Consider the following 21,235-nt stretch of genomic DNA (forward strand, 5'->3'; position numbering starts at 1 on the left):
CTAACTCCTTCTATCTATCATATTTTGACCGTAAATTAACTCACAAACTTCAGTTAAATGTTCTCTCTCTCTCTCTCTCTCTCTCTCGCTCGCTCGCTCGTTCGCTCTTTAGGTAAGTTAATCAAATTACAGATAACAAGCAGAAAGTTTCATGAGTGCTATGGTACAATCACTTCTATCACGTGGCAAATCATTTCTTCCACTGAACTCCTGAGAGCCATCGCAGTTGCTCATCCGATATTCAATTGGACATCGACTAATGTAACAGAATAATGTAACAGAATCATAACTTTCTTTCTCTTTTCAGAAGCGAAGATCCTTTCAATGAAATCTACAATCTTTTAAGTGGACATTTCAGTCACATGATCCCAAAATTAAATCCCTTTAACTCTACTTTTCGCAAAATTAAAACCCTCCAATTATTTGTACGGACAAGCTCTGGATTTCCGTTCAGTCATTTAATATCAAGTGAATGTTGTTGGATATCTGTTGTCGGGATGCTGAATACACTTTTATTTCTTCGCATTCATTTTTAAATACGCGCTCCTTTTGTCTGAGTTTCCAATCCTATATTTAATACAATGAGAAAATCATCTAGAAAGTCCGCAAGGAACAATATTATACCTTTTAATTGTATATGTCGGGGCAAACTGCCCGTTTTCCAACACGCCCGCGCCCGCGCAACGATAAAAGAATGAATTGTCTACCTGAAACCGCTTTTGTCATACCTTACGGGAAGTTGAAGTGCAATATAGTTTATTGAAGAAAAATCGTTTAGCTTTGATCAGTACTTGAAAAAGTGTACGCATGTTCATTGCATAAATATTCATTTCGTTTTTCAGAGCATTGTCACCCGCGATGTCAAAATGGAGGGAACTGCACTGATCAGTTTACTTGCCTGTGCGAATCCGGATTTACTGGAAGAGGATGCGAAACCTCTGGTAAGTTAATTTTTCTTTCAATAACGACGAATATTCTGAAGTGAACTCATTCATCATCATCACGAACTATGGAGTCACTGCCCGTTGGTGTCCGATACTTCCTTCACTATCTTCTTCCATCTTTCTTTGTCCAGCGCTGAGTCTCGCAGTTTCTGTACACCATTCAGCACCAGTCCTTTATGTCGTCTGTCCATACTCTATATGGTCTCTACCTCTTCTGTTTATACCATCCATACTACCAAACATGGATGTCTTTATCTTCTGGTCCTCACTCATTCTGCAGATGTGTCCAAATAATTGCAGCTTCCGCTGTACAATCTACTGCATTAAATTCCTCTTTGGTTGCATATTCTGATAGAGCACTTCATTTGTGATTTTCTGTACTCATCCTATTTTTAGAATCTTTCTGTAACAAGTGCTTCCAATGATAAAATTATTTTCTTGTTTATTTATTACGCAAGTTTCATTTCCGTATAGTACACTGCTAAAGATGCATGTTTCCAGTACTCGTGGTTTTGTTTGCAGGCCGATCATTACTTTTCGAGATGTTATCCGTGGCTTTCAGATTTGTTCTTCCTTTCGCAAGCCTGATCTTTATTTCTTTTTTTACAGTCCAAATCATATGTCATTTTACTTCCCAAATATCTGAATTATTCTACATTTTTTATATCACTTCCATGCAGTTGTGTCTTTTTTTTCATGTTCTTCTCACCAAATTCCATTGTCTTTGTTTTTTCCAAGTTCGTGACAAGTACAAATCACTTTCCTTCCTCATTTAACAGTTTTAATGTTTTTTGTAGTTCTCTTTCGTCTTGTTCCATAATAACAATGTCATCTACAAATCTCAGATTGTTAATTCTCATTCTGTGTACAGATATTCCTTTTGTATCTTCCTTCGTTTTATCCATTGCTCTTTCTAAATATGCGATGAAAATGCTTGGTGATATTGGGTCCTCCTGTACTTGTTCTACACCATTTCCTCACTTCATCACGCATTCTAACTGCTGCAACTGCATTCTTGTAAACATCGCTTAATATATTTATTAGTTTCTGTCAATTCCAGTCAATTTCAGAGGATTATAACACTGCAATGTCACTTTCTGTTCGATACTCTCAACTGCCTTCTGAAAATCAACAAATCAAGTATATGTTTTTGTTTTTTCTCCTAGCTTTCTCTGCTATTAACCGCATTATCAAAATATGTTGAACTGTAGTTCTATCTTTCCTAAATCCTGCTTGCTCGTCTGCAAGGTATGCATCCAATTGTGTTCTCAATCTTTCTGTCAATATCATCATCACCTTAATAAGGTAATTTGTCAAAGAAATTGTTCTTTAATATTTACATTCCAGCTTATTTCCTTTCTTGTATAATGTAACTACTATCGATTTCACCAACTCCTCTGGCATTTTCCCTTCTTTCCATACCATATTACACAGTTGATGCATTTCTGTAACCGTACTTTCGCCACCATATTTAATCATTTCTCCAGTGGTGTTATCATTACCAGGACTCTTGTTGCATTTTAGCATCCTATTGCTTTTTATACCTCTCCTCTTAAAATGTCTACATCAGACTCATTATCTGGTAGTGATATTAGCATCAATTCATCAATCAGTTTCCCAAAGCTATCTAAATCTAGTTTTTCTTCATATAACTCATTAGAGTATCTTGTCCGCCTCTGTACAATTTTATTTTTATTCATCAACACTTTGCCTGTTTCATCTTGAATTGTGGTCTGTTTAGGTTGCCACTTTCTATTAATGATGATAATCATTTTGTACGTGTCCCTAGTTTTATGATCTCCATAGTGTTGTTCTGTTTTATAGCACTGGAGTGATAACTATTTTTTCTTCTTATCCATCCTGACTGCTTTTTTCACCTCATTACACTTTCTTCTATTTTGGTCCTGTATTTAATTTTATGTATACCTTCTTATCTTCAATATTCTCTTCTCCTGCTTCAATGTTTCTTGTCTAATCCGCTTCTTCTTGATCTTATCTTCTTCTAGTACTGTTTCGTCAACTGCGTCTTCTATCGCCTTCATTACTCCTTTCATTCTTAGATTCGAATTTGTTTCTTTGTTCACAGTTTTCAGCTTCTCTTCTAACACTGTTCTGTACCTTCTTCCTATTTCTGCTTCACGTTTCTTGCTGTATCCCTTTGTTTCTGATGATGGGGTTTATATTTTCTTTTTACTTTCGACTTGATGTTTGCAATCACTCAACTATGATCCGAGTCTACATCCGCTCCTTGAAAAGTTAGACAATGCTATACTGATGTTATCCATCTTCTTTTTAATCGTAATCATATCGATCATGTTCTCGGTTTTCCTATAATTTGATCCACGTCCATTTTCTACACTCCTTCTTCTGGAATCTTGTGTTACAGATCATCATTTTGGTTCACAGCAAATTCATACAAATTTTCACCTCGTTCATCTCTTTCTTCAAAACCATATTTTTCCATGACACTTCCCCAACCATCATTATCTATTCCGACTTTGGCATTCCCATCTCCTTCAATAATTAGTAAATCTCGCTTTGGTATTGTTTCTATTGTCTATGTCAGATCTTTGTAGAATAAGTCAATATCTTCATCTGTGCTGTTAGATGTGGGTACATATATCTGGACTGTTGATATATTAAATGGGTTTGCTTGAAATCTTGCTACTATGATCCGAAAGCAAGTAGCAAGTATCATTCGTCCATTGATGGTTTGTATCCTAACAGTGCCTCTCTGGCTGTTTTGTTAAGAAGGAAGGGAACTCCTGCTTCGTGCTTCGTGTCATGCCCAGCCCATATGACTTTGCATCCATTTATCTCTCCTGATAATGTCCACCGCATATCCGTCAATCCTAGTATATCCCTCCGATGTCTCTTAATTTCCTCGCGTGGCGAAATAATTCTAGTTTTCCTCCATCCAAAGTGTCCATACATTCCACGTTCCTACTGATAACAGTTCTGTTAGTTTCAGTTTCGGTTTCTTTTCGGTATCCCACTTTTCGATCCAACCCTGATTACTCGATTGGTATCGCGGACTTTGTTATCCGGGCGACGTCCGAGCCGGCATGTTTTGACATCAGATAACAATCGCGTTTTTTTCTTTACGGTCAGAGTATCGACACTCATCTTACCGATCCTCCTCCTTTATCTCCAGGCTTGGGACTGGCATGAGATCCCTGTAAGGATCCCATGGCGGAGTTTTGAACTCATTCACGCTACTATAAACCGATAATGATTTCCCTTTTGGAAATAGCATGTATATTTTGATGTGTGGGTGTGCGCGCGTGTTGCAAGTTAGTGTTTTACACACACACACACACACACACACGGAGAGAGAGGAGAGAGAGAGAGAGAGAGACAGAGAGAGAGAAACTGAAAATAACGCAATCTTATCTTGTTTTATCTTGAATTCCTTGACTTCAAACAAGTGATTACAGTGGATTCTAGACGGCCCAGAAATAAATCATCACATTTTTGTTCAGCTAAGATGGTCCGGTGAAACCCTCTTTGGTGAAATTATTCCAATAAGCAAAGTCTGTCATCATCAAAGAAGAATTCAACTTCGATTGTGTTAATCAGTGAGAGCAGAAGAAAGGTCTATCTCAATGATCCGATATTATCCAAAAACGGCAAAAGTAATACTAGTAATAATAGGTTGCTATTGACCTTAGCATTGTTGTAAATCAAGACATTACGATGATGCCTCGAGAAAGAATACCATTTCACAGCAGAGGAGCGAAGAAAAGCCGCACATAATTGAAATCGTGGTTCCTGCTCTTGCTGACAGGAGGAAGGAAAATGATGTGTGGTGAAGACAACACAGAACCAAGGGCTGTGTCATGATTTCTCGAAACAATGCAAGGCGAAGTAAGCGGGCCATGTTTTCTTTGTGTCCGGAGCTCTATGAATCTTTTCCGAAAGAGAGACGAGAGACACCCATTCAAGTTGTTTCTTGCAGAAGCTTTTAAAAGATAATGGGCACTTCACAGTACCATTACCCGCTTATCCAGGAAGGGTTACAGGATCACAAGAGCAAGTCTAATGGATCAGGTCATTATTCAATAAATTAAAATCCATAATGAGTGGTTGTCAACGAGTTAACCTAGAAGGAACCCACTGGCAGTAATAAAAAAAAAAACGATGCATTATTCACCTTCGATAAGTTCGTTCTTTCTTCGGAAAAATCTTGAGGGACGAAGTTTCTACAATTTAAGTCTCTTCTAAAGGTTCGTGATGTCTTCCAAAGACTCGCGTGGATCTTCCTAATAATCTGATTACTTAGTGTAGGTAGAATGAAATATAATTTTAATCGAATTGCTCTTTGGTAGCTTTAAAATTGTTTTGTTTTATTATTATTATTATTTTTTTTGCAGTATGCATTCCAGAGTGCGAGAATGGAGGGATTTGTAGCAGGCGACACAAATGTCGGTGTGCTGACGGATTCAAGGGATCCTTTTGCCAAACGAAAAGTGAGTATATCTTTGTTCACCAGCGTTTTTGCACTTCACCTTCAGGGTTTGCAGAGAGATATGAAGAAACTTTTCTAATAGGTTTATAACCCCATACTTCAAAACACCAGTGGTATTTGTACTATATAATATATATATATATATATATATATATTGATATATTTATATATCAATAGCCGACATCAAAGTATTAAGTTTACTGCAGAGCTTGAAACGGATAATTCCTTGTCTTTTCATGATGTCAAACTGACTCGCTCTTCTGGTAAACTCAAAATATCGATATATAGAAAGCCCACACATACCAACAGATATCTGCACAGCTAGTCTCATCATTTTCCTCCTCATAAGCTTGGAATAATTTCTACCTTGGGAAATAGAGCCCGTTCTCTTCTGGATGAGCGAAATGAACTTCTTACAGAAATAAACCATCTGAAAACTTCTTTCAAAGTTAATGGATATTCCAAGAGATCATTGAAAGATTCCTTCTTAATCCTCTTAGACATCACTCAGAAGAAACAAATAGATTCAAAGGCAATATATCTATTCCTTACATAAGTACTGTTTCACACAAATTAGCAAAAGTTCTAAGAAAATACAATATCAGAACCTTGTTCACTCCACTTCCAAAGATCCGTTCCTTAATAAGCCACCCAAAACCTTGTCATCATCATCTCAAATATGGTGTATATAAAATATTGTGTGATTCTGATATTCCTTATATTGGACAGATAGACAAATTTGTTGAATATGTATGGAACATATGAGGGACATTACTTACAAGAGACAACGAGTCAGTGCATTATCAAGTCATATCCTTTTCTCGGCGAATCCTAATGATGAAAACCAAAGTTACAAAGTCTGCTGGGAAAAATCTACTAACGTCTTCCGTTGCAATGATGAACTAGAGAGAAAAATCGTGGAATCTAGAGAAATCATCTTCAATCCTGTTCATCTAAATAATAACTTGAGCTACAACCTCTCAGATTGTCATTCAGCTGTAATCATGTACTGGCGTTCACGAGATGCTACTAGCACGCACTTTCCTAACAACACAACTAACGAAAGAACAGCTTTAAATACAATCACAACGATTTAATGTCAATTATGTATAGAGACTCTCTATGACGTTCATAGTTTATTTATGCTTCAGGGTTTTAGTGTTTTTTTCTATATATATATATATGAAACGTACTATTAATTCGGGCTTGGGATATGTTCATTTTTCTAAATTAACTGACTTAAACCCGAGTGTTATAACACAATGAGATTTATTTGAAAAAAACGCAACATGTTTCGTCAAGAATGACTTCTTCAGGCGATAAGAACATAGAAAAGATAATAAAAGACACTTAAATTAACATTGACACACTCCAAAGCTATACAATTACAAAGCCATAATATTCGACTGTAAATTACAGTTATTATGAGCTTGAACTACAGTCCGAGTTAATGTTCTATTGTTGTGCACCTGTGCGTGTGTGGAATCACGCGATCTCCAGTATCTAATAATAGAGTTGAAAGAGTCAACCAAATTATAGCTAAGATTATTATTCAAATGCAAAGGGTCTAAGGAGATTTCCCTTGACTCGACAATGCGGCGCTCTATTTCATCATGGCAGATGTGTAGGTTTGAAGTCAATGTCCAATTTATTTCATGTTGGTGGCCTTCGTTGTTCGTGTTTATTGAAAGTAGGGCATGGCCCGACAGAGCAGTTGCTCTGGTTCTCTTATAAGCAATATCTCTCTGATGTTCTTCTAGACGTAGTAAGATAGATTTCTCTGTCTGCCCATAGTAAGGCTTTCCGCATTCACATATAATATAATATAATATTATATGGCCATATAATACATATAAGCCATATAATACACGGCTCTCCATCCGCTCTTTACACCCACTCATTCCAAGGTTATATGGCCTCCTGAAGGTACACAAAGAAAACTATCCACTGAGACCTATAGTAGACAGCATTGACTCACCCACATACAGGTTATCCAAATATTTGGCGTCATCATTAAAAGCTTATGCGGGAAAATCTTCTTCTTATATTAAAAACTCAACAGATTTTGTCTCTAAAATAAAGGACCTAAAACTAAAATCTTCTGATATCATGGTGAGCTTTGACGTGGTAGCACTCTTTACCAACGTTCCGACACAGGACGTTCTCCATATTTTAAAAAACAAGATTTCAAATAAAATGTTCTCTCTGTTATCTCACTGTGTAAACTCTGGCTATTTTGAATTCGAAGGAAAACTATACAAACAGGTCAAAGGATTAGCTATGGGAAGCCCTCTCTCTCCTGTGTTAGCCAACATTTTTTTCGAGGACTTTGAAGAAAAGGCGATCTCCTCTTTTACTTTAAAACCAAAAATTTGGCTTGGATATGTGGACGATATATTCCTCATATGGGAGCATGGTACTGAGAATCTTCACAAGTTTCTCGACCACTTAAACAACCGCCATCAAGATATAAAATTGACGATGGAAATTGAAGAAAATCGTTCCATCTGCTTCCTAGATGTTAAACTCACCAAGATGCCTGAATCAATTAAAGTCTCTATTTTTAGAAAGCCAACACACACGGACAGATATTTGCATGCGTCCTCCCATCACCATCCAGCGCAAAAGTTGGGTATTATATCAACTCTAGCGAATCGTGCAAGATCTGTACTGTTAGATGAAGAAGAACTGAAAAAGGAACTACAACATCTTAAATGGACCTTTAAAAACAATGGCTACTCTCTAAAAAGTATTAACAACCAATTATCCCGCCGTCAACGTAACAACGTAGAAACACAGGACGACTCCAAAGGTCATATCGTCTTGCCATATATCAGCACACTATCCAAAGAGCTGAGCAGAATTCTAAAGAAGTTTAACATAAAAACGTGCTTCTCGACTCTGCCAAAAATAATATCACGCTTCAACAACTATAAACAACCTCACAACCTTCTACAATTCCCAGGTGTATACAAGGTCACTTGTGAATGCGGAAAGCCTTACTATGGGCAGACAGAGAAATCTATTTTACTACGTCTAGAAGAACATCAGAGAGATATTGCTTATAAGAGAACCAGAGCAACTGCTCTGTCGGGCCATGTCCTACTTTCAATAAACACGAACAACGAAGGCCACCAACATGAAATAAATTGGACATTGACTTCAAACCTACACATCTGCCATGATGAAATAGAGCGCCGCATTGTCGAGTCAAGGGAAATCTCCTTAGACCCTTTGCATTTGAATAATAATCTTAGCTATAATTTGGTTGACTCTTTCAACTCTATTATTAGATACTGGAGATCGCGTGATTCCACACACGCACAGGTGCACAACAATAGAACATTAACTCGGACTGTAGTTCAAGCTCATAATAACTGTAATTTACAGTCGAATATTATGGCTTTGTAATTGTATAGCTTTGGAGTGTGTCAATGTTAATTTAAGTGTCTTTTATTATCTTTTCTATGTTCTTATCGCCTGAAGAAGTCATTCTTGACGAAACATGTTGCGTTTTTTTCAAATACAGGGTGTTCGGGATAAATTTGACATATTTATAATTAATTATATTTTTCCATAAGTTACATGTATTAACACACACTTCCCTTCATTTAAAAGTTTGGACCCTTCTTCATTCACATACAAGATGTCAGAAAGGATGGATAGCTGGAACCCACCTGAATCATGGAAGAGAATAACTTGTATCATGATGATTCGTGCCCGCCATCAAAATAAGGATATTACGACTGCTGCCCAATGCTCCCTGAATACAGTAAAAACAATCAGGCATGAACTAGAGACTTGCAATGGTGACTACGAGGATGTAGCAAGAAGAAAGATCCCTAGCAGACGATCTGATTGCGTTCGTACAGCAGAATTCCTCGCAAATCTGCAGGAACAGGTGTTGAAGAACCCTGGCATTGGAATTCGGGCTTTGTTCGTGGAGTTGCTAACTGTAGTCAAGCCCTGGATAACAAGGGTAGCCAATGGTAGGCCGTATGTATGGCAGCAGGATTCGGCCCCTTGCCACACCTCTGGGAAAAGTCAAAAATGGTTTTCTGAAAATTTCTACGACTTCACCAGTCCAAATGTTTGGCCTCCAAACTCCCCAGACCTTAACTCCATGGATTATTTTGTATGGGGCGCAGTTGAAAAAGACACCAATCGCACTTCCAGTAATACAAAAGCCCAGTTAATGGATAAAATTAAAACAGTTTTTGCGGCCCTTCCCAGGGAGACTGTAGCATCAGCTTGTTCGAGGTTCCGAAGCAGAATTGAAGCTGTGATCGATGCTAATGGTGGTTATTTTGAGTAAATCTTGTTGATAGTATTGTAATTAACTCTGCCTGTAATGTGTTTTTGTCAATTCATTAAATTTAATAGATACAAAGAAGATTTTCTTTTTCCTTACGAAACTGTCAAATTTATCCTGAACACCCTGTAAATGTCATTGTGTTATAACTCTCGGGTGTTCGGGATAAATTTGACAGTTTCGTAAGGAAAAAGTTATTTATATATATATATATATATATATATATATATATATATATATATATATATATATATATATATATATATAACTTAAAATAACTTAAAAAGTTAAAAAAAAAAAAAATATATATATATATATATATATATATGTATTTGAGATTTGAGCCTACAACCTGTCGGCAAGTCCAATTTCCGATGCTTATTTTTTAGCCTGCCATCCTAAGTGCCAAAATGGAGGAAAGTGCACCAAACAGCTGACCTGCGAATGCAAACCAGGATACGTAGGAATCACTTGCGAATCTCATTGTAAGTTCTTATCCAAGTTTCTAACACGTCGTTTTCCGTTATATTAAGGCTAGAAACATTTCATTATCTATGAAAGGAGAGTTTAATCTCTGATATAAAAAAAGTTAAGATAGGGTCCTGAAAATTATGTAGCTCAATGTGTTCGTAAATGGCTTCAATAAATAATAATATCTAAATTCATTAATATGTGCGAGTTAACGAGTTGGTTGGACATTTAATGTTTAAATGCATTTCAGAAACGTAATGTTTCCTAAATTCTAGTTATTCTAGTTTAATTATTTACGCTTCGTCCTATGATATTAAGGCAACTGATGCGTGAGGTAATTAACCAGTATTATACAATTGGCTTACACATGAAGATACTTAATGTGCAAACTTTGTTTGCATGAGCTTGGTAAAGGTTTAAACAAGAATATAATTCCTTGGTAAGTTTACTTTACTTAACAACCAAGTGGAAAAACAATTTTTTAAATACTTTCTTTCTTAACCACTTTCTCTATGTAAGGTTTGCCTAATTTATTATTATTATTATTATTATTATTATTATTATTATTATTATTATTATTATTATTATTATTATTATTATTATTATTATTATTACAGTATGTAGCCCTGAATGTCAGCGTGAGGGAGTGTGCACCCATGGAAATAAATGCAAATGCAAAGAAGGAACTTACGGAGATCGCTGTCAGTATTCTGGTGAGTTACTGTTGGACTGTGTCACGTCTTTCGTATTCTAGAGAAGTTCTGACGGTTCTATATGACGCTTAATTGTTGACTTTAAGCGACCTGAAACTTTCCGTTTACATAAACCGAAGTAAAGTGTTAAGAGTACTTTTTGTAAAATGAAACTTTCAAGAATCGTTTTCTTGGAACGTAAGTAACAGAAATATATGCGAAATGTTCGTATTTCGACTCTTTTCTTAGAAATAATTATAATGAAATGACTACTGTGATTTATTTAACAAACAGCAAAATTGTTGCTTATTACAATCCGCGTGCAGAATAAAAGCGAAAATAAACACGAATTTTACAGCTTGTGGTTACAACTGTCTCAATGGAGGAACCTGCACCAAGAACGGAGTATGCCGATGTCCTCCAGGATTCAAAGGATATGACTGTCAAGATCGTGGTAAGTTATTGTTTTGATTATCCAGTTGTCATATCACGAACTCTGTTATCCTTCTTCTTATACGAAATTATACGAAAAAGGAAACCTCTCACTTCATATTTCGAGTGTTCTCATTAGAGTAGAAAAATAAACAATAAACATGAAACAGTTAAACATAAACGGATTTTGAAACATAATTTTTAAATAAATTTTTTGAAGCTGCATCGCATCAGTGTTGTCGAAAGTGGCGTGGTGGAGTCACACCGAACGATGAAATTCATCTTTAATCTAAAGGCAGTCAGAAACTTCCATGCGCTCAGCCAACCTGGAGCCTGTTAATTGGGAGTGCCCACACTAGGACAACAAAGTCGGCATTAGAGAATTTCCGGAACAGGCAACATGAGTGGGCTAATAGGCTATATATTATGGTCAGATAGTAAAAGAATCAGGAATTTGGTTAGCCACATGCCACAATAGACGTTATAATGGATCAAAAGACTGTGTCGTGTAAGAACACGAACTGCAAAGAAACGTGTGTCCCGAATGGGATGTGACCGTCGAGAGTATCACACAAAAAACAAGCAGCTGCTGTAGACAAAACACCTGGAATAAGAAGAATAAGATGGCCTATCTGAACGTCGTTGCAATCCGATTAAAGGTGATAATTCTTCTTTTTACATGCTATGAATAATTTAATATAATATCATCTACCCAGGATGTCCATAGGCACGTGATAGTGAGTTCACTTTTATAGATTGGCCTGACTGATCAACGGATATTAATCCAGATGTGTGGTGGAAGACATGGGCATCTATCACGATGTGATGGAAGAGGGTGAGTCCACGGCCAGCAGATGTTTAGATATTCAACATGTCCTCCGGGAGACAAAATACTAGTCGGTGGATTATGTCCGAATCTTCACGTAGAAGAAACCCGAGCTTATTGAATCTGTTCTGAAGAATAGATGTGTATTATTAATAGGATTTATTTAGGGACATAATTAGCCTAGGTTTTCTGAGGTTCCACATTTCTTGGATAATTTTTTGCTTGAATATATTGCAACCTATTGAAGGGGAAGTTACTATAATGTCTCTTCATTAAAATAAATGAAAATAATAACACATCTGCAGTATTATTTCAGATTCAACGTATCCTAATCCGGAATTGAAAGAGATGAATTTAAACTGGAATAATTGAATATTTGTAAGAAATAACATCATGAAATATTCCGTCCCAAGTGCGTTGAAGAGAGAACTTTAATTAATGCTAAATAAATGAACAAACACTACCACATATCACTAGAATTAAAACTGTTCGCGTATTATCTACTTGTTCTTTCGTATATTATATTTGTGTTATTATAAATATGCAATTGTATCTTCGTTGACAGATTACTTATGCTTTATTTGATTTCATTTCTTCCTCATTCTACAATGAAAAGTTAGTAGAAAACTTATCGTATTATGCGATGCGTTTTTATTTTTTTATTTTTTTTCAGCTTGTTCCCCGCCATGTTTCAATCATGGAGTCTGCAACGAATTTGGAAAATGCGACTGCTATGCTATTTTCACAGGAAGTCAGTGCGAAACTCCTGGTGAGTTGGAAATTTGTTGATTTAGTGCATAATATACCGATTATTTTTATATTTGTCAATAATTTACTGATAATAAAAATCCTTAAATAATACTTGCGTGACTAAATAATGTGTATCTACTTTAAATTATCTGAAAATTTCATGATACTTCTAACATCCGACATCTACGAATAAAAATAAAAATAATAATAATAACGATCTCAGCTGGGGTGGTATATAATTGAGAGAAGAGTTTAAGAAACAATAACTGAGGGTAGGAAAAAGCGTCAGCAACACCAATAACGGTTAAAAACGAATTAAGTAAACCAGGTTTAAAAATCTATTTATCAGACTTGGCCTCTGCGTAACAGTTTTTTTGTTCCTTTTTAGATGATCCTCTTAAACCTTCAAATGGCTTAAAAACCACGTTTTCTTTCCTTTTTCCATGGAAAAAGGAAAGAAAACGTTCTTTGCTTTATACATGGATGTTCTGGTCCAGCAAACAGTTTTTCTCTTTGTAATCTGTTTACTTTTGTCTCGTCCTTATTTCAGACTAAGCTTTATTCAGAGTCTTTATTTCAGAATAAGCTCAAATAAAGACTTCGTTCTTGTTTCAAAAGCAGTTTATGTGGTTTTTTTTTTACTTCAAATGATGAAGCCCAGGACAACATGGTTCCAGAAAAAAATTATTATACTATAATTGCAAATGCAGTTTAATAAATGCGAACAACATAATTCGTCTAATACGTAACCAACAATATCAGTCAAATAAATTTGCTCTCGTTAACGTTGTTCATCATACAAATTATCATAACGAATACTCGTTCGTGTGTCATAGTCATGGGTTTTCTTTTTCAGTCTGTGATCCTGAGTGTCAAAATGGGGGAGAATGTTACCTCACGCTCTATACGGATTCGCGTCGATGCGGTTGCAAATCTGGTTTTCGCGGACCACAGTGTCAGTATTTAGGTAAGAGTGTTCGAAGAAACTTTTGTATCGCATATTTTGTCCTAGAGAATATTTTGATAGTACTTTAATTATTTGAAGCATTTATATATTAACAAAATTCCTAATGAATTTGGTTCAAGTTGGCAGCTCACTAATATATCGCAAGCTTCCTGTCCTGGTTTTTGAAATATATTATAATATTATAAAACATAACAGAACCTAATACCGTCTTCATGTTTTAGTTTTAAGGAACATACAGAGACGCAGTAATATAATTTCTTGACTTATTATAACACACACACATATATATATAACACACACAATTTTTTTAAATATATATATATATATATATATGTGTGTGTGTGTGTGTGTGTGTGTGTGTGTGTGTGTGTGTGTGTGTGTGTGTGTGTGTGTGTGTGTGTGTGTGTGTGTGTGTGTGTTTTCGCATGCGAATGCGAAAGAAAAAAAATACAGCAAAGAAATGCGATATGTTTTACTCACTACACGCAGTTGATTTGATTAAATCAAAGATTGATATGATTTTATTATAATAAATTATAACAGCTTCATCCGAAATAATAACTACAATATTTATATGGGGAATAGCTAGAATCATTCCGCATTTGTATTGGAGAAATGACTTTGACTCCATGTCTTCCAGACTGCATCCCTGAATGCAAAAATGGAGGATATTGCTCTAAACATGAACCGATTTGCATCTGCCCGCCGGAATGGACCGGACCAGATTGCGACACGCCAGGTAAGCACCACTTTCCAGATTTTTTTTTAAGAGGATCAGACTATTATAATCAGTACTGCTTATTTGGAATTGAAATGATGTATTGAAATTTTAAATTGAATAATTCATCTCAGAGTTAAAACGAATACGAATGTATTTATGTAATATTATTAATTATTCTGTCTAATGGGAAAAGCGAGAAACTATAACGTAAAATTAAAATAATTTAAAAAAAGAACGTGGGTGAGATATCAAATATCATTTCATAGTTTAATTGAAAATTGAGATTACAAAGTACGAAATATATTTATTTTTTTTTTTCAGTTTGCAATCCCACATGTCCTAAAGGAAGTTACTGCGATATGCCAAACAAATGTCGTTGTGATAGAAGTCTTCCGGCTTCTGAATGTGAAGCTGCACGTAAGTTCATTGCATCACGCTTTTTTTTTTAAATAAAAAAAAAAAAACATGATGGGTGTTCATGTTAAAAACAGGCACACTTTGAAATAATACTGAAATGAACTGCGTGCTTAAGGTTATGTTAATTTAAAAAAAATGCAATTTTGCTTCTGACATGCGAGAGTTGAAGAAATGAAATATCACTGCAAGCAAACATCAACCGGAAAGCAGCTATGCTGGGAGATGTAATTTCATTTTAGCCAATAAAGTTGCAGTTTATTTAAAACTAATGCAATTGATCGAATTAATTAGTTAATCCTAGGAGGACCGAAAAACGAAGGTTGACAATCTCCTAACATTTCAAATGAGCCTTTAAGACTTTCCTCGTATCTCAAATGTATCTCACCGTAGCATCTATCCCGTAAAGTAAATTTAATTAAGACTTCAATACGCTCTTGATCAATAATTGTTGAACATCTTTTGCGCCATTGAAGGCTATTCCGTGATTTCTCCAAACGTTACATCTGTTTGTGATGTGACCGATGGTGTCATCCACATTTCCGTGCAGTCACGCAGTGATGATTTGCAGTGTTGTTTCCTGAACTCTCGTATGGAAACTGACACCGAATTTGTCTAAATCTGAATCGTAACATAAGACACATCTTGGTACTATTACTTGGACTTTTGTATTAGTTTCCTCCTTTTACTAACGTATTTTGAAATACCAATCTACAACTTTATATGAGAAACAAACCGTGAATGTAATTTGTTCCCGTTTCTATTTCTTTTATAGTCGCAGCATATAAACAGAATAAAGAAAGGTGAGTCAACAATAAGTTTTATGATTACCGTTGCAATATTTTGTTACATTTTCTAAATACATGTAAGTGTGCTTTAAAGGGTCAAGATAAAAGCCCAAATAACTTTGAATGTAATATGAAAGCAAAAGTCATCAGGTTTTTAAGACCATATCGGAAATTTTTGCTCCAATAAGAATGGCCTCATGTAACAGTCGCTAAAATATCCCAACGATGATGTAATAAACAGACGAAATCACATAAACGTCGAGGAGATGATTCTTTCAAGAGATAGACGAAGGATTGGTAACAAAAGGCTGTTATGAAATTTGTTAAATAACAGCGCAGTGCAATATGGATGGAGCAGAATGTGCTGTAATTCCTAAAGTCCTTTGACATCAGTCGAGCTTCATACTGCGCATGCGTGAAAATTTTTCACAGAATTACTCACCATGTCAGTCAGAAAAATGGTTACAGGAAGATGTCGGAGACGGTTTCTCTATTCACTCTTCAGATATCAATCCCATTGCCGATATTATGAAATGAGATGCTGTCACAAGGACCCAACAAATCTGGTAGAGTTTGTTGGGATTCACTAAGTATGATATCTGTGGAGTGTTTCTGAAACCTCTTTGGGTTTTCATTATCCTGGAAAATAAATAATATTTTAAGCTCCGCTAACGGACACTCATAAAACAGTGGTGGAACACCACTTCTTCAAAAAAAATGAACAGTTTTACATTGAATTAATATGAACGTATGAAAATATATAAGAAACTGCATCAGAAAATCTGTCCACTCATCCTTATAATTTCCTTCTTTCTTGCAGCAAATTCGTGTATGCTCTTCCCGAAAGTGAAATTGATACCGAAAACGACATCGGTGACTTCTTGCATGTGGAGCACATCCGTAAGTGAGCTGCAGGTTTCCATTTTGTTACTACTCAGAGACATTTGGTTTGGACAATTTGTAGAAAAATAAGCCTGTGATTTTAATATCCTCCTAACCATCAGCTTTTAAATGAGATAATTTTAACTCGTCTTTTGCTTCATAAAAGTGATTCTAACACGGTAGATGATTTCAGAAGCTCCTGAAATCGTGTAGTCTGTTTCGCAAACTGTTCTTGCCTGTTTACCTGCTGTAGCATTAGTAATGTCGAAACGCAGGATTTTTTCAATAACGAATTTTATTAGATAATGTATCCATTGAATCCATAAAATAATCTAAACTGGATTACCAGTTTTTAACTCATTTTACCAATTATTTATTGAAAACCTTTTAACTCCATACTATTGATTTAGTTAGAATACCTATGAAGCTCAGCCTCATTAATTGTTATCACGGGAATATGATTGACATTTGATGATTCTTTCGTTCTTTTCTTTCATACAGCAATAACATATGTCTGCGATAGGAGCTTTCTTAATCAACTTTGGAAACGTTGTACAACAGAACTTTCTTATGTCTGGTGCCAGGTCAGCTGTCCAACTTGCAGTACGCTCGCAACAACGCAATATCTTTACCTCTGTTCCAAAGGCAAGTGGACTCCCAACATTGCACCGTCTTGTGTGCCTCTCAATGAAACCAGTCACCCCTTGAAGCCATTTGAGTTAACGGCCTGCAGAGAAAAGTGTCGCTGTGGAGACGCTGTTGAAGAAAGTCATCCAGTGTGTCCGTGGGCTTGCAACGAATCGTCCCAACCAGTAGAACTGTAACCGTATAGGATAAATGTGTCTATTTTGTAGCTTCTGAATAAATTAGCGAATTGAACATCAAATTTACCGGACTATGCATTTTACGATCCCATTCCAGTCACTTTTCAAAGAAGCGAACTAGGCCATTTTATCGGGATATATTAGTTATGTATACATTGTTTTGAATACGTTCATACCAACCTAGCGGCTGCTTCTAGACAGTTAAAACATTTTGTAAATAATACATCTTTGAGAAATCCAAAACAATTAGATGGATGACATTTGAATCTCATAAAGAAACCATATAAGTGGGAATATATTTTTAGAAACAGTTCAAACCAATGCTAGCTTCATTTGCTTAGTATTACTTTAAATAATATGCTAACTGGGGATCAGTATTTCAGAAAAAAGGAAAAGATTGCATCAAGCTAGAAACTCTGATTTGAATATGGTAGCCTATGCATGGCTTAAGTTCATGAGTGGTATTTGTCCTAATGATTTCGGAGATTTACAAATTAACTACATTTCATCAAAAAGAGATATCAATATGCAATCCTTTGATTACTTTCGTTTCTTATGATTTTCTTTTCTTATTTTCATGCTTGTTCGGATTAAATTCAGTACCGAAGAACTGAAGATCATAAAATTGCTCAACAGGCATCAGAATCGTGCACCTTATCAAACTACAAACCCTTATTTCAGATTCGAAGTTATATTCCAATGGCATCTGTTTGAATATCCGGAAGGCTTAGAAACCCTTGGTAAATTTCCTGAATATATGCGCAAGACATTCAGGTTGAAATATGAAAATTATCTTCTAAGGGGAATTTTATTACTCAGCAGGAAACAAGTTAAATGGGATGAAGATAGATCTTTACCCTTCGTTTTCTCGACAGTTCAGTGCACTCTAGCCAGCATAGATGAACGAAAGGATTCATAACATCATAACAATACAGAACCAAAGGCCTTAACCCTCCCCCCACAATTATTATAACTGCGTATTTTATGGTGGGTTTCTTTGAATTTAGTACTGTATTAAAAATTCTGGTTTCGTTAAGAAGAAAAATCCTCAAACAAAATAGGACATACATACTAAACAATATTATTACACAAATCAGGTAAAATCGGATCCTTTTTTTTATTCTTTCTAGACATTTAAGTGTCGTATAAAAACATCATTGTAACGTTCTCTGAATACTTTTTTGAAAAGTCTGAATGGCAATGTTGTGTTTTACTGTGAATGTTTTCGAAAACATTGATAAAAGAAAAAGAAAAATACAATAAAAACACGTACCTAGCATTAGCAGAAATTAAAAAGTTCGTTTTCTTGAGATTCATATTTTACAGAATTTCAGAAAATTTCGAGAAGAACTCAAAGGTAACAAGAACGATAAATACTTAGTAATTTAAATAAGAACGTACAAAAATTCCAATACAGATAATAATAATAATAATAATAATAATAATAATAATAATAATAATAATAATATATATATATTTGTTCTTACATATGATACATACTTGATTATATATTTTTCTTTTTAACAAATTCAATTCTTTTTTTAATTATTAAAATTATGATTACATATTGTGGTTACATATTTACAACACATAAGATTACCTATTTAAACAGCTTTAATTCCGTAATGAGCGTGTATTATCTCGATCACAGAACTAATGTAAATAACTATTGGGACCATTGATTAAGTAAACAGATAAGTATTTTAATACCGACTAGTTTCACCAAAATTAAGCTGTTGGCATCGTCAGGGTATAAGCACTGCGTTTACAACATATCACAAAATAGATCTTAACTGTAAATTCAGATTTAATTCTTTTTTTTTTTGTAACAATTAATTCGTACAGACGTTTTCCCTTTCTTTTCTTTTTCCCCCCTGTATAATTTATTATTATTATTAATAATAATAGTAATACAGCGTTTATTCATTTAACAATTAGTTATATATAAATTTACAATTTAGATTTTTTTTTTTTTGTATATTTAAGCACTGATTTTAAATATACAAAAAAATGTGATATATGAGTTTGGATTTTATTTATTTATTTATTTATTTATTTTAAATCTTGGATGAGATGTAATTTCTAAGCTTTCATCCTCGAAGCATATTTGTAAGCTTATTTGAGGATGACACCAGTTGGTTATTATTTATTGGTTTGCTTGCTGTGTTGGGAAGTTACGAAATCAAACCTATGTTTACTAGGTTTGATTTCCACTGCAGCCGTTGATTGAGAAATTCGCGCAAGCACGCACGCACACGCACACACACACACACACACACACACACACACACACACACACACACACACACACACACACACACACACACACACACACACACACACACACACACACACACACACACACACACACACACACACACGATGACTTGGAATATCTTCATACATCGCTGAACTGGAAGTGTGAACGAATATTTTCATTAATTTTGTATGGTATTTTGGTTGCGTGCTGCTTGTTCATAGTATGTCCTTAAAACTCTTTTCAGGCTACTTTAGTTTGTACGGTCTGGGATGGCCCCTATTTCTCCTGTTTAAAGGTGTCTGTCTGCAGTCTACAAATTCTCAGTCTATCGTAATAAATATTATTCCACAATCCTGATATAAATTTTAACACTCTCGTTTGTACTCTCTCCAATATATCAGAATCATAACAGAAAGCAGGAGACCAGACCTGCGAACAATAGCCCAAGTGAGGTCTTATCATAGCCTTGTAAAGAGGGAAAATGACATCCTTATCTTTACATGTGAACTTAAACTTCCTAGCTATTAACAATCCAAGATCCTTAGCCTCATCAGTTTCTTCTAGCATAATCTCACGAATATAATACGACATTGGATATCTAATCACGCCGAAGTGAATGACTTTAACCTTCTCCTATGTGACATCTCATCAATATCCCAACCACAAGAGAGCAGACGAATGCAAACCATCTTATCTGCGGAATGACTAGAAGGTAGGAATATCTTCGAAGAATATAAGCATTTACGGAATATTCGCTTTTATAAATGATATCAGTGATGGTAATCCATTTCATGTTTTCTTGATTGACGCCTAATGGATCTACAGTTTCTTTTGAGAACAAGTGACATTTGGCTCAGTATAGGTGAGTAATTGCTGAGCCGAATGTCACTTGATTTAACTTCTTGCGAAATAAATCTTATGGCTTTCTGGGAAATATAATGAAGTGGTCATTCATTTATTTATTTATTATAGCACGACCGAATGAAAATTAGCACACAAACTTGTACATCTAAGAAGGATTGAGGAAAGCCCTTCATGGAAGAAAGTGCTCAGTTCGTATATCCCAGATGTTACTCTCAACCGAAGAAACCGACTCCAGGGTCTTCAAAGTGTTATTTCAATACCAGAAATTGAACATTGTTACCGGTTTTAATTATATTTCTGGAAATCTTAAATGAAAGAATAAAATACGATCGGTCATCTTGACCTCAAACTTGCGGAAGTTCTTGTGTTTGCAAAGCTGGTGTGGGAAATATATTCAGAAGAAAAACAGCATCATGCAGCAAAAAGTGAGGGTCTCTTTTAAAAAGAACAGAAATGTCAGCGAGGGAAAGAGCACTTCGATTAACTGATGGCTTTTCTTTGTGGAAGATCGTTGAAAGCGTCGGTTTTTATGCCTTCTCGCATAAAAACTGACGCTGTCTTCCTTCCGCTTTGAAATGTCAAAGTGGAAAGAAGGGTGGATCGCTTGAAAAACAGGATTC

The 21,235-nt window shown here is 35.3% G+C and overlaps 1 protein-coding gene across 1 annotated transcript in view; it reads left to right on the top strand.

The window, feature by feature from the left end:
- Positions 1 to 17,553, top strand: part of LOC150109778 (uncharacterized) — a 36,026-nt gene extending 18,473 nt beyond the window's left edge. The window contains exons 5-16 of the mRNA XM_090396218.1: positions 843 to 941; positions 5,318 to 5,413; positions 10,114 to 10,209; positions 10,813 to 10,908; positions 11,246 to 11,341; positions 12,819 to 12,914; positions 13,752 to 13,862; positions 14,503 to 14,601; positions 14,905 to 15,000; positions 15,773 to 15,800; positions 16,606 to 16,685; positions 17,169 to 17,553. Of these exons, the coding sequence (XP_090252344.1) occupies positions 843 to 941; positions 5,318 to 5,413; positions 10,114 to 10,209; positions 10,813 to 10,908; positions 11,246 to 11,341; positions 12,819 to 12,914; positions 13,752 to 13,862; positions 14,503 to 14,601; positions 14,905 to 15,000; positions 15,773 to 15,800; positions 16,606 to 16,685; positions 17,169 to 17,491 (1,316 nt within the window). The 3' untranslated portion in view covers positions 17,492 to 17,553. The remainder of the gene's footprint in view (positions 1 to 842; positions 942 to 5,317; positions 5,414 to 10,113; positions 10,210 to 10,812; positions 10,909 to 11,245; positions 11,342 to 12,818; positions 12,915 to 13,751; positions 13,863 to 14,502; positions 14,602 to 14,904; positions 15,001 to 15,772; positions 15,801 to 16,605; positions 16,686 to 17,168) is intronic.
- The last annotated feature ends 3,682 nt before the right edge of the window (positions 17,554 to 21,235 follow it).

Source organism: Typopeltis vanoorti, chromosome 1 (assembly GCF_054136105.1).
Source record: "Typopeltis vanoorti isolate ZY-2024b chromosome 1, IOZ_Tvanoo_1.0, whole genome shotgun sequence".
NCBI lineage: Eukaryota > Metazoa > Arthropoda > Arachnida > Uropygi > Thelyphonidae > Typopeltis > Typopeltis vanoorti.